The sequence below is a fragment of the Podarcis muralis genome, chromosome 10 (assembly GCF_964188315.1).
Source record: "Podarcis muralis chromosome 10, rPodMur119.hap1.1, whole genome shotgun sequence".
Lineage (NCBI taxonomy): Eukaryota > Metazoa > Chordata > Lepidosauria > Squamata > Lacertidae > Podarcis > Podarcis muralis.
This window is the reverse complement of record NC_135664.1, coordinates 42,818,914-42,833,696: the sequence shown is the minus strand read 5'-3', so window position 1 is coordinate 42,833,696 and position 14,783 is coordinate 42,818,914. Positions and strand designations below refer to the sequence as shown.

The following is a 14,783-nucleotide window of genomic DNA, read 5'->3' as shown; positions in this document are numbered from 1 at the left end:
AAGCCCCTCCCCCCCCCCACTCTCACACACTATATTCCAAAAAAGCCTATGCCAAATTTAGACTCACTAAGAAGTGGATTTTTCCACTGAAGATATGCATCTTCAGGATTCCATAAGCTGTCAGGGGCTCAGTTAGATCATTTTTTTCTGCCACCACCATGTCTACTGTTATTTACTTATTTGCAACACTCCATGATTCCTGGAGAGTAAGGATCATATTCAATTCCTACCAAGCTTTCTTCTCTCTTTTTTTTTTGGGGGGGTGTCTTTTAAATTTAGAATTCTACAGAACATATAGAAAATGCAACTTTATATGTGGTTTGCTTTGGGAACTCACAGTTGTACAAGAGTTCTGAGCTTTGGAACTCAGATGAGCAGATTCCTGCTTACCTGGCTCCACACCTTCGCTATCTGGCACTGTAGAGCACTTGGTACATCCAAACTAGGAACTAGTTAGCAGGAAGCTGCTCAGCTAGCTCTGGCAATGAGTGGAAGCAGTATTTCAATGGAACTGGCTGGGGAATTGGGGTGAAGGAATATGTGCTTTACATCAGGAATGTCCAACTGTTAAATAAATCACAGACTGTACCAATTGAAAGAAAATGGTTGGCTTAATTTCTTTGGAAAGTAACAATCAATATAAGGAAGCACTAAAATAAATTTCAGCTCTCTTTCACTATGCTGATTTTCCCTCAATCTTCAGCAGGGTATAATCATTGCCTGCTGATTCCTTCAGGGTAGAATACATAGTGCCCTTTTCAGTTGCTCAGTAGCTGCTTGAATGTGTGGGTGGTATACTCTTAAAGACTCCCAAACTTTCAGTTTACCTAGCAGTTAGAAATTCTACTGTAAAGTCAAGAATTCACAGTGTACACTTTGAAGTTTATATGGATATTATGGCTTGCCAATATAGTAGTTCATTTTAATCAATTTAAGGGAGAGTACCATGGCTTTCATTCTACTTCAGCATGTTTGCCAGATTTCAGACAAAGGATATGCTGGAAATAATGGAATCTGAAAACAGAGGTTACTTTTGTACTTAGCTCTCCTGCTGATTGGCTTCTGCATGAGGAGATGCTGCTGTTGGCAGAAACAGCAGATGAGCAAGTAATTCAACAAATGTAATTATCATAATAAATGCAGTAGCTAGCAATTTAACAGGGAAATAAGCTAGTAAGGGTTATCCTAAAATAAATGTAATTTTGTCTCGTATTTCTCTATGAAACAGGTAACCCACGTTCTTTTCCTTGTAAAGTACATAAATTAGATCACGTACCACACAGAGAAAATTTCCTTCAAAATGCTTTAAAACTTTTATCATTGAGCAACATAAATGACAACCAATTTTCTCACTTATACCAACAAAAAAGATACTCCAACCAGTGATGTCTTATGACTGTTTTTCAGGATGGTTCACACAGTAAATTATTTAAGTCATGCAATATGGTATTCATTTTAGAATCCCACCCCCAAACCCCCACTACCGCTAGCATTCCATCTCCACTGTAGGATATTGTTGGACCAGTAAAGTGGTCTGTGTATTCTAGGTGAGTTCTAATCAGAGATGGAAAGTAAAAAAATATATGATTGATGCAGAAGTAGTATTGGGTTACTATGGTTGATCAGAGATAAAATTTTGCTTGCTAATTCATCTTGTGCTATGATTTTTTTAAATACCTTCAAAATGCTGTCCAGTAATACTTTTAGTTGCACGGGGGGGGGGGGGCAGGAATCCACTTAGCACACATAGCTCTTTGCTGTTCTTCAGGCTACTGGCTGTGCTTTGCTGTATACCTGCTTTTGTTGTTCTGCTTGGCTATTATGTCATTTTATTACTTGGCTTTTATTTATATTGATGGTTATAAAAAGGTTTATTGCATGCCACCAGAGTCAATGAATTATTTAGAGAAATGGCTATTAAAGGTTTAAGTAAATAGTGAAACTAGTTTCCTACTAAATATTAAAAAAAAGAATAAAGCTACAGCACTAGGGAGTTCAGCATTGTTTTTCCACCACAACATCTTCTCCTGAGAGCCTTGTTTAAGCACATACGAGCCATGCTGATAAGGTGTGTCAAAGGTCCCATCAAATTCCAACTGCTGGCGATGTGAAAGTAGCTTGGCTGTTTGGGGATACACTCAAACCACGCTTCTTCTTTTCAAGGGAGTATGTAAAAACACTCAATTGTTAGTACTTTTATAGGAAATGAGGCGTGCCCCTTTGCTTACTTAGAATGCAGTCTTAATCTCCCAATACTGATGGTAGGGCTGTGTGTTAGGGTGGTGAATGTTGGCACTGGTGGAGAGGTGTGCCTCTGGGTGAGGGGGCAGGCTCCACTGTGGTAGAAATCTCAAGTATCACATTCTTCCCCAAATGGTGGCCAACAGTCAGCACTGAAATCGGGTGTTTGGTGGTAGGTATGTACTGCCATAGTCACATTAAATCCACTAGGGCAACAGCACGAGACTGGAACTGATGTAGCAAACAATAAGGGGGGGAAATCTCCCTATCCTGACTGGCAGGAGCTGGCAAGGCTTCAAGTGTAGCAGTGAATCCACCTCTCCACATCTTCCTAGCCTTGGTTTGGATTGCTCTGCTTCCGAGCATCATTAATATGATTCACCCATGGTTGAAACCCATTTTGCACAGAAAGGCTGCTGTGTGGAAGCCATTTAGAACTGTATCTGCATGGAGACTGCTCTATATGGCAAACTTGTTTTCTGCAGTACAGCCCTACAGATTGTTTCCATAGGATCACAAAACATTTTTATCATTTTGAGAAAATAGTGGTGGCAGCTGATCAATATGGTAAACCATATTATGGTATCATATTTCTGAAATACCAAAAATGAAGCTTTTGCCTTTTGCTTTATCTCCGTGTGTCTAATAATAGCAGATAATAAGCTTCAAAAAAAGTATCATGAAATATAATCTTATTATCGACTCAAGGTTTATGATGCCCTAACATGATTATTTCTTTTTTCTTTTTTTAAACCGCTAATATGCTAATACTTTAACTGAATATTACTCTTTAATTATTTGCTAAGCTATGCACAGAGCTATTTATTATTTATGTTGCCATAGTAATAGAAATATTTTAATTACATTTTAAAGGAAGGAGACACATTTCTTTTTCTAAAAACATGCAGACTTTATAATGAATTTCATTTTAGTTTTTAGTTTTTTTAATTATGTCATTTTCTTAGAAGAAAAAATGATGCATTCCTTGCGATCATGAGAACACTGTTGTGAAAAGCACACAAGGGAAATTCTCAGGCAAAGGGCAACCACAAATCTGGTAGGAAGGCACCACAGCCAGGAAGCCTACCCTTTGTGGTAGCAGATATATAGAACTTCTTCCTTGCAATGGCTAAGCAAAGTAAATCCCTGCCTAGCAGTCTATGACACCACAATCCCCTCATGTTTTATAAGTCACGCATCAAGCTGCCTAGATATGCCTATCAAGCCTTCACATACATTCTACTCAGAGCTGGAAACTGAACTGAAAGGTTCTGCATGATCAACCGTCACCCCTCCTTAGTCAACACAAGGCAATGTTTGTTGGCAACGTTTCCATACCGTATAGGTTGTGAGCATCACAGGGCTCATGCAGTGGCTCCACATCTCTGCTTCCTGCTATCCATGTGAGTGGGCAGTATCTTGGCTTAAAAAACAACAACCCACCTACACTATTCTGACATTACACGTTAATGCCGTTATCAGTTTAGTATTTCATTTGCTCTACTTTGTAATTATAAATAGGGATAGTTTTGCTAAAGTTGCTATCATCTAATGCAAGTTTACATGGATTTTGACCCGTGATAAGGAATGTATCTCACGAGGCATATCTGGATGTTTCCCAGCAACTTGATAAACTTCCTGTGCTTGTTGCTTTCCTGAGACTGCAGAAGATTGGCGGGAAGGTGCTGTGCATGACTGGTGGCCCACGTTCAGTCAGCATAGTAGATCAGAAAACTTGCATAGCCCTGATATCTATTACAGTGGTACCCTGCAAGACGAACGCCTCGGAAGACGAAAAACTCGCTAGACGAAGGAGTTTTTCGTTTTCTTAGCCGCTTCGCAAGACGCATTTCCCTATGGGCTTGCCTCGCAAAATGAAGCTTGCCCCGCAAGCTCCGGGGATAGCGGGGAAGCGCAGCACGTCTTCCCCGCTGTCCCCGGACCTCTTTTGAAGCAAGGGGCGGCGGGGAGAAGATCGCTTCTCCCCGTTTCCAGCCCTGCAATCTACGGGGACAGAGGGGAAGGCGCACGCGCCTTCCCCTCTGTCCCTGGACCCCTTTTGAACCAAGGGGCGGCAACGGGGAGAAGCGATCTTCTCCCCGTTGCCGCCCCTTGCTTCAAAAGAGGGGACAGAGGGCTCCCCGCTGCCCCTTCCCTTGCTTTAAACAGGTCCGGGGACAGAGGGGAAGGCGCGCGCGCCTTCCCCTCTGTCCCCGGAGATTGCGGGGCAGGCAACGGGGAGAAGCAATCTTCTCCCCGCCGCCCCTTGCTTTAAAACAGGTCCAGGGACAGAGGGGAAGGCGCGCGGCGCTTCCCCTCTGTCCCCGGACGGTCTCCATAGGAACGCATTGATTGATTTTCAATGCATTCCTATGGGAAACCGTGCTTCACAAGACGAAAAACTCACAAGAAGAAAAAACTTGTGGAACGAGTTAATTTTGTCTTGCGAGGCACCACTGTATTCATTCACAATTTAAATAAAGACTAAATCATATTATTACCCCTAAAGTGAAAATCCAATAATGGGGAAATTGTTTTTCCCTAAAACTAAGGCACAAATGCTTTCCTTCCAGGTTGGAAAGTTGGTCCAGGTGGCTGCTGATATTGCAAAGGTCGTGGGTTCGATCCCCGTATGAGCCCGCTTCATATTCCTGCATTTCAGGTGGTTGGACTAGATGACCCTTGGAGTCCCTCCCAACTCTACACTTCTACGATTCTATGTGCCTGAATAGTGCCTCAATTGGATGCCCTCAAAATGGTCACCACCTGTATAGCATTTGACTACTAATGTATCTATATTATATAACTCAAAGAAAAACAGAGGGTCAGAGTAGAGTTAGGTGACCTTTGACTTTATGTAGCCATACATCACACATACTTCTGTGAAAAGATGCATAATAGCCTATTGCATATAATAATTGGGCAGAGGGGAACTGAGCAGCCTGTCAGATGCAGTTATGTACAAACAGATGCAAGAGCAGATCACACACTTGCACCAGCATATGCAAAACACACTCTTCTACTGCATCTCCCTCCCTCTTTTACACACACACATACACAGATGTAGCAGCTCCCTTCCCCCATCTACTGTCTTCCACTGCTAGAGCCTGGTGACGAAATTGCTATTTTTATTTTGGGGAGCGGGTTCCACCACAGAGGCTTCCATCTGCCAAACAGACATGGGTGACAATACTTGCCCTTAGTTCAATGACAGATTCAAATAGGAACTTCAAACCTTATAACAATTAATTTCCATTATGTCAACAGAAAGCATGCCCTGGCAATATCCTTGAATTTCTGCCATAATTTAAATTGCCCAAATGAAAAGGTGTAGATATGATTTGGTGCTGTGGAGATAGAGGGGGGATTGCAGATGTGGAATGGCTGCTCTTCAGCACCAAAAATTTAAACTGCTATGACTTTGCCAGTCTTTATTAGACTTTTTTGGAATGAAGTCAGAATATGCCAGCATTCATTAGTTTTTTTGGAACTAGGTCCAAATATACCCTTATTAGATAGATTCCTTGTTTCAAATATCATATTGATATGACAAATTGTCTTGATTTTACGAAGAACAGAATTCTTATGCATTAGGAAGATAAAATGCTGGGAAAGTCACCCTCCCTAACTTTAAAGCTCTTATGGCTTGATAATTCAGCATCCTATTCTTCCCCAGCTCTGCTGCCCCCCCCCCATTACATGCACAAGTTCTTTGCAGGAGAAGAAATGCTTATGCTGCTTATTCTTATTTTACTTCTAGCCATTTAATAATAGTTGTTTGTGTTTGTTGAGAAGCATAAAAGACTGATCAAAATATTCAGATGACTTGACTGAAAACTGCATTATGTTTCTCACACATATTTTTAAAATAAAAAAGCAGATGTGGAATGTATTCCCTAAATATGTACATAGAAATGATAGGATAACAAACTGAGCTGTAACATGCTGCTCATAACTATACGTAAGAGTTTCAGCAAATGTGCCTCTTCTTAATTTTAATAAGAAGAAAATAGTGAAAGTGTTCCCCTTGTAGTTTTGTTTTCCTTTTCAGCCACCCATTTAAACTTGGCAATGTCAATATTCACTTTGCTTAGCAGAAAACTGATAAGAGCAAGAGAGCAGGGTACAATCATGTCCCCAGTGCTGTTTGGTATCTATATTAAGCCATTGGGAGTGGTAATTAGGAGATTTGGAACATGGTGCTACAAGTATGCTATTGATACCCAGTTCTATTTCTTTGTTACATCTAAGTTGGTTGTGGATGAAGGTTATGTGGGAAGGTGGTCTAAGAACTGGGTAATTTGGTTGTTCTAGATGGGATTACAGTCCCCCAACAGAGCAGATACATATTTCTGATGCTTTTTGGTTCTCATTTGTTCCTGGAGGCCACAGTAGGTAAGAGTGTCTTTTACTATTTTCTGCTGATATGTCAACTATGACCATTTCTGGACAAGGCTTCTCCCTTCTTCTCCTTCTCCTCCTTCCCCTTGCTTATGCGTGATTCTACATTCTTTATTGCATACAGTATACTTGCAAAGGAGTTGGGAGTGGTGTTTAATTTCTAGGAAGAGCAGAGAATGTCAAAACTGGCAAGGGCAGTGATGGCACAAGGTCAGCAGGTCTTCTGCAAGTACCTTATCCAAACCAGAACCAAGTCTCCACAGTAATGTATTAATCCAAGTTTTTAGCCAGTAGAGAAAACAGCAAGTCATTCACAGCAACAGGCTTCATCAGGCATCCATTTTTGCAATAGGACAGATTGAGCAGTAAAACAATAAAACAATAAACTAAAAGCAAAGAGAAGCGATGAGGTGATAAAGCAGCCAGTAAGATGTTAGAACTGTGAGTTTAAAATCAAGAAGTGGCTAAAATCTACTTAAAAGCTTAACTGAAAGCAGGAGAGTCTGACTAGGCTGCTCTCTCCATTGCCATCTTGGCTCCTCAAATTCATTCATTTTATTCATTCAAGTACCTTATCCACGTTCTCAGGTCTCAAAAGCTGGAACCGATCCCACAAAACCAGACTAGATGGTGCAGTTTAATTTGCTGCCTCAGTGTGTCCTCAAATAGTTGTCCACTAGCATTATTTGGAGGGTTTAATCTCCTCAGTGAATGAAGTTGCAGCAGCTATCAGAAGCCTGCTGTGACAGGTTTGCTAGGCATTTTGATAATAAAATTGCTTGCCTCTGCAGTGACTTGGATGCCATTGACAGTCAGACACCAAATGTAACACTCTCTGCAATGAGGTTTGCTCAAAACGTTGAGAGGTACAGCTGAGAGGTACAAAATTATGTACCTCTTTATTCTGAAAGCAATAAAAGGCATGTGCTATGTCATTGTCCTCCCCGAAATGGGACAAACTGAAAAAGAGATTTGAAACGACAAGCATATCAGCACTTATTACTTTACAAGCTGCATGACCCTCTCAGACTGGGAAGACCAACTGTTTATAACCTACAACATTGCCTGGTTGTCACACTAGAATTGTATATTTTTGTTCCTAAATTCCCCACTTCCCTGCCAGATACAGATAGCCGCTAGAACTGAATGGAAAACAAATAAATGAATGTAATATCCCTAGTGATTTCTAGGCCACCTGCCAGAACACCAGCAGCCACATAAAAAGATTTTGAAGGCTAGACTTCCAGACACATTGTACTGGGCCTGTAGATCTGTTTCCACATTGAGTCAATCTTATCAGAAGAACACTGCTCTGAAATTTGGCAAGAAGGCAAGCCAGACCTTGAAGTCATCCTTTATGCCCTTGGTAACCCTAAAATGGTGGTGAGAAAATGTACAAATGATTCCTTCCAGGCCTTCATCTTCTTAAAATCTGGTTGTCTGAACTTGCACATGTATGTGCTCTTTTAAAACTAAGTTTCATTTAGTTGTTTCAGCAACTTTAAAAATATGTTTCCAGAGGATTAAAAAGAACAATTGTCAAATGATAGAAACCTTGTACAGATTGTAGCCCAGCAGCCCCTCTTCTGTGGCATACGTAGCAATCCTGTGGATGTTTGTTCAATTAAACTTATTCCAGGAAAGTCTCTTCTGCCTTGTTCTCTGATGTCCTGGGGCTTGTAGCACTGCAGGTTCAAGGAACATTTTGCTGTATTGGCGGTTTACCTGCTTATATGAACAAAATGAGGTAACAACTATGAAGAAGTTTAGAAATTATATGACATATAATGTTGTTGATGTTGTTTTATTTTTACCCTGTCCATCTGACTGGGCTGCCCCAACAACTCTGGTGGCTTCCAACAAAAAATAAAAACACAGTAAGACACCAAACAGAAAAAAGTTCCCTAAACAGGGCTGCCTTCAGATGTCTTCTAAAAGTCAGTTGTTTATTTCCTTGACATCTGATGGGAGGGCATTCCACAGGGCGAGCGCCACCACCAAAAAGGCCCTCTGCCTGGTTCCCTGTAACCTCACTTCTCGCAGTGAGGGAACCATCAGAAGGCCCTCGGAGCTGGATTTCAGTGTCTGGGCTGAATGATGGGGGTGGAGATGCTCCTTCAGACAATTTTTCACACAACTTATTATTACAAAACAATATAAGTTTATTGTTCTAGCCAAACCTACAGCAACAGTACCAATAGAATAATACAGATCACAAATCCATAATATGAACCAGCATCCACGATGTGAGAGGTTTCAGGAGACACCAACAAACTTAAATCCAGCTTGATTTCAAATTAAACCTCTGAATTACCACAATCTAACTCCTTTTTCCTGAAATATTTTGTTGCAGTCAGTGCATAGAGGGCTGCTCTCTGTGTTACAAAGCTATTATTGTCACTCCCAAAAAACATACCTTCACTGAACCTGCTTTTGGAAAATTGCCTTGTTATCCTAATCAGATTTATGCACATGACTTTACTTACTCCCAATTTTAATACCTAGCTATAGATAGCACTGTCAACCTGTCTGTTATCATGCGATCTTAAACTGCAAAATGTATTTATCATAAGAGCCTTCACAGGGTTATTGTGCAGACAAGTTAACTTTTCTCTCTCCCTCTCCCATATGTGTATTTGATGGTGGTGGGCTTGTATTTCTATTCCATTATCTCAGAGTCGAAGTAGAGTGTCATGGTCACTTGGTGTTGCATAGGTGCTGGTATGCAGAGTTTTTCCTGTATTTTGTTCTAGAGATTATGAGATACTACAAAATAGATAAGAGAGCTCATCTTGTCTAGTTCTGATGGAAAAAAGAGTATGCAAATATTTAAGCTGCAGAAAATACTTCCTTTGGGGAAAAGAATTGTTTAAGTTGTCTTAAAGCTGGAATTCTCATTATAGCATGTTTATTTAAAAATAAAATAAAAGACACATTATGTTTAGTGGGCCTTACAAGCTAGTGTGTTTAGGACTGCATCCTATGTTAACAAGCAGTGAAAATACTTTGGTCACTTTAGAAAATGTATATATATAAAGCAAGCTTTATTCTCTAAGTTTGCCACATTGCGCTTCCAAATTTAGCTATTAAGTTACATTCCTTCACATTGACTCATCTCTGCTTCCAGGTGAGTGCTTTCGGGAACCATATAGACTGAGTGCCCCAGGCCTTGGTGTAGTCTTAGTAATATGCTTGCTTATATTAACAGTCCAACAGGAGTTCTTTTCAGGCATGGTTCAGTGATCCTCTGTAAGATGAAATCTGGGGGATGGCTAGCCAAAGGGTATGACTAATTCGGGCAGAGGGCAGACAGAGACAAAGGATCCCTTGCACACTTGAATATATTAGGTGTCAGCATACACGTTCTGGTGATGTTTCTCATAGGAACTGAAAAGATGGGAAGATTCTTGAGTAGAAGCAGGAACTCATCCAAGTGAATTAAAGAGTGTCTGTTTGAGAGGTTGCTCTACGTCAGCAACCTTATGAGCCCCCCCATGTGCAGTTTTGTGATTAGTAATTGGCAAATCTCTTTCCGTTTCTTATTTTTTCCAGTCTTTCAGTTCTCCACATTTCCTCATCAGTTTGTGAATTTTTTAAAAATTCATCTCTCCTAATATACACATTTGTGTGCAATTTTGCCCTATATACATGTTTGCAACACAATTTCCCCCTAATATAATGCATATTTGTATGTTATTTTCACCAATATATGATTTTTTATGCACACTTCACTGGAGAACTGCATTGCAAAATTCAGAATGGTTTGTATTTTGAAGGATGGCAATGTTTCGATTTGCATATTGTTTCTGTTTGTTTGTTTGTTTGTTTGTTTGTTTGTTTGCATTTTGACCATTCAAGCTGTAATACCATTTTATTTCACAGTGCCATTTTGGTAGCATTAGACAACTTTATTCTGAACCCAGAATAGGACTAGTTGTTTTTGCTAATTTCCCTTAGTAACTGAAATGTAGTGCCTCTTATCCATAGCGTGCTCTGACTCTGGGCAAATTTGTTTAAAGTATTATTGCTTTCCCAGAGCTTTGAGGTGTATTGTTTTTAAATAAGTTCCTTCTAAACTTAGAGTTCCCTCCCAGTTTTGAAGGAGTTCTTCCTACTGTGCCTCGAATAGTGGGCTTGATCAGCAGCAATTAGCATGTGATCTTGCCTCTGCCTTGAAAAGCTTCACCCACTGATTTCTGTAGTAGGACGATTGCTATTTATCTGGAGTGGACGGCTGAGCAGTGAAGTGGTTGGGTTTGCAAATTAGAGCAAATTATTCAGAAAAGGGAAAACTGAAGCACACTGTAAAGAACTCCAAAAGGATCTGTCAGAACAAGTGAATGGGCAAAAAAATGGCAAATGAGTGTAAAGTGAAGTGATGCATATTTATTTTAAAAATTCTGCTTTGTATATATGTTGGAGTAATGTGTGTTAAGTGTCTGAAGTGCATTACAGCAGACATGTACTGCAGAAAGGAGTCTGCAACACGTTTACTGAGAAATCTGCATATTGCACACAGAATGTGCAAAAATAGTTGAGCATGCACATCCCTCAAGGCCCATTGGAAATTATCTAGAATGTCCCGAGAATGTATACAATCCTGTTGAGATTTGCATATTCTTTAAGGCATGTTGGAACATATGTATATTGACTAAGAAATGTGCACAATTTCTTGTTCACGGACAGACCCTATGCACATTCTCCATGAAGTATGATGAATGTACACAGTGGTAGTTTTTTTAAAAAACACATTAGTTGCTCAATCACATACATAACATATACATTGGATCTGAACCAAAGGTAGCTCAATTAAAATGTCAACCCAATATGTGGCAGCTGTGAAAAATGCAAAGTCCATGCTAGAGAATTTTTTGGGGGGGGGAATGTTGGTATTGGAAAACACTTATATAAATCCATAATCATGGAATACAGTCAAAACAAAAAAAAATTCCTTCCAGTAGCACCTTAAAGACCAACTAAGTTAGTTCTTGGTATGAGCTTTCGTGTGCATGCACACTTCTTCAGATTCTTCAGGGTATCTGAAGAAGTGTGCATGCACACGAAAGCTCATACCATGAACTAACTTAGTTGGTCTTTAAGGTGCTACTGGAAGGAATTTTTTTGTTTTGACTATGGCAGACCAACACGGCTACCTATCTGTAACATGGAATACAGTGTACAGTCCCAGGCATCTCAAAAAGAAAATAGAATTAGAAAAGCTATGAAAAGAACAACCACAATGATTGGGGTGTGGAGCACATTCCCTATGAAGAAAGTCTAAAGGTTTTTTGGGATAGGCTATTTAAAAAAATGATTATTAATACTGTATGGTAATGACTGACACTTATGAATGGTGTGGAGAGACACTTTCCCTCCCTCCAACTAGAATGTGCATACCACAGTACTAGAACCCAATAAAACTGATCATCAGTAGGTTCAGAACAGAAAAAGGGACTAATTTTTCATACAATTCATAGTTATTTTAATACTTAACATTTTTATGATTGTTGAGATTATATCCCATACATAATCTTTGCAACACTTCTATAAGGCAAGCTAGTATCACTGTGCTCATATTGCAGATGGGGACTCAGAGGATGTTGTTTGGTTAGGGCCATCTAGTGATTTAAACATCTAGTGGCCCGATTATACTAGGTCCATCCTAGTGGGGGACCCAGATTCTTACCCACTGCCCTAGAGCACTATTAATGGTAACACTTTCAATATTCAGGACACACTATACAGCTTTTTGCTATTGTTTCAACTGTTCAGTGCTAAGTAACTGATACAGTCATATGCACAGCTTTATTCTGCATGTAAACTTGGACAGCTCTGACATTTCAGATTAGTTTGTAGAGATTGAAGGCTGAATCATCTCTAATTGACTAAAATTAGACTCTAATGAAAGTCAGGATTTGATTTTAGGTATATTACTCAATCATAAGACAACAGCTAACAGATTTCTTAAAAATGTGCTGTATCCACCCTGTTCTATCATTGTTGCCCAGAAGTCCTGTTTATATCAGCTGAGGAAATAACCTTTACAAACTGTCAATAATATTGGGAAAATATCACTTTTTACTTGGATGTAGGAATAACGAAACATGCTAAAAGATTTTAACATAGTTTCCCCCCCCCCTCCTCTCCCTCTGTTGTCTTCCATATGGTCAAAATCTACACTACAAATTTAGCTTCTTGGGGGTAGGAACTTTTTGCATATGGAACTACATAAAGCATTGTGCACACTACTGTAAAAATAATATACTATGATCTTTAAGAATGTAATGTAGTATAACAATAATAATGTTCATGATAATGTTTGGACAGCTAGCTGGTTTTTCTATCTTTGTTATAAGAATTAACCATGAATTCCTTTTTGAGGGAAAATATTATTTTAACAATTGCTAGAAATTATTTCCAAAAGGAAAATAATATGCAGTATTTTTAAGCGGCAAACCTATGCACACTTATCTGAGAGTCAGAATTATCTCAATGAGACATACTTCTGGTTAGATATGCATAGGATTATATGAGATTAAGCCCTATTGAACTCAATGGGATTTACTTCTGACTTTGAATAGGCATGTATATAATTGCTTCCTTATCTGGTACTTTTAGAAGAACTTCCAATTATTAACATCACTCACTCACTCACTCACTCATACACACACTCATTTACACACTTTTGCTGTCTTCAGAAGGGCCATTTTTTTAAATTAAAAAGCTGTATTTCTTTATTTCAGGAGTCCTTTCCAAAGAAGAGGAGTTATACACTGGAAGCAGTGCCATCTGCTGCTTCTGAGGCATTTCCTGTAGAAAATGAGAATGATCTCTGTGATTTTCTGGATACGACAGTTACAAAGAAGCCCTGTTCTTTAGAAATAGCAAGAGGACATTCCTCAAAGACAGGTAAATGCAGTAGTATTTTCTCTTATAATCAGTGCATTCTACCATTATGTGGTGCGCACATTTTGATTAATAATGTGCTATGCACTTCTTTGATGGATGGATAGATACTATGTGCCCGCAGTGGGAAGCAAATACAAATTCCCTTCTCTGTGCATGAGGAATCTCAGGGGATGCTGGCTTCATCTGATTCGTGGTTCCCTTTCCTCCCAGGCCAGCATTTCCCATTGAATGCCCAGAGTTAATGGAGTAAGTTTTCCACTGTTCTTGTTTCTTGATTCCGTGATTCACCTGGCATGGCCCACACTATTTGCATGTCAGCTGGAAATAATCTGTAATTTGCTAAGACTATCTTTGTGAATATATGCTCTCCCCCCCACCAGCAATAGCTCGATCTTAGAGCATCTGCTTTGCATGCAGAAACTGGCAAGGCAGGCTGGAAAAGATTGACTTCCTGAAACCCCAGAGAACTGCTGCTACTCAGTGTAGAAACTAGATGGACAATTGATCTGACTAGGTATGAGATAGCTTCCTGTTTTGTCCCCTCTCTTATCCTAATTAAGCCTCTCCTCCTTACAGAGGGGAGGAATTGTGAGCAGGAGCCATTTCCTGCGTTGGCAGGGAGCGTTCCAGCCCCTGCCCAGCTGGCTTGGCTGTCGTGCCACGCCCCCGTGCAGCCAACCAATCAGGTGGAGGCTTGGGGTGGGGTTTAGCACTTCCCTTTCATTCCGCTGCTGGTTTTCGTTGGATCATACATACTAATTATACTTACTTAAAGAAATCCCTTCCGTTGATTGAAATTCAGTAGTTGGTTAAGTAGTTTCCTAGCCTCAGGCCATGGTCTTGCTTGCTTGCCTTGCCAGTTTGTCCCTGCTCTATACTTTCAAGGAGAGTTGTGGTAATGACAGATTGAACTCTAGCTTCCTGCAAGCAAAGCAGGAGCCTGGAAAATATATCCAGCCCCCTTCAAACCACTATAAATACTGCAAGCCTGGCTTTCTTTCTCACCTGGATGTAGGTAGGCTAAAAGGGAAAGTGATGGTGGCACTACCCAAGAGTAAATAACCAAAGATGCCATGGCCGGCGGTGGGTGGAGGCAGTGGTATTCTCCTGGTGGTGGTGCTGTGTTTGTGGGATGAGGATGGAATGAGGCAGCAGCAGCAAGTCTGGGACTGTTCTGGGGCAATCCTTTCTCATAGGATCAGTTTGAGTACTGCCCTGTTTGTTACTGAGCT

The 14,783-nt window shown here is 40.2% G+C and overlaps 1 protein-coding gene across 12 annotated transcripts in view; it reads left to right on the top strand.

Moving 5' to 3' along the window:
* ANKS1B (ankyrin repeat and sterile alpha motif domain containing 1B) overlaps positions 1-14,783 on the top strand; it is a 330,160-nt gene that overhangs the window by 74,386 nt on the left and 240,991 nt on the right. For all 12 annotated transcript variants that reach the window (XM_077934851.1, XM_077934853.1, XM_077934844.1 and 9 more), the window contains one exon: positions 13,386-13,551. In XM_077934851.1, the coding sequence (XP_077790977.1) occupies positions 13,386-13,551 (166 nt within the window). The remainder of the gene's footprint in view (positions 1-13,385; positions 13,552-14,783) is intronic.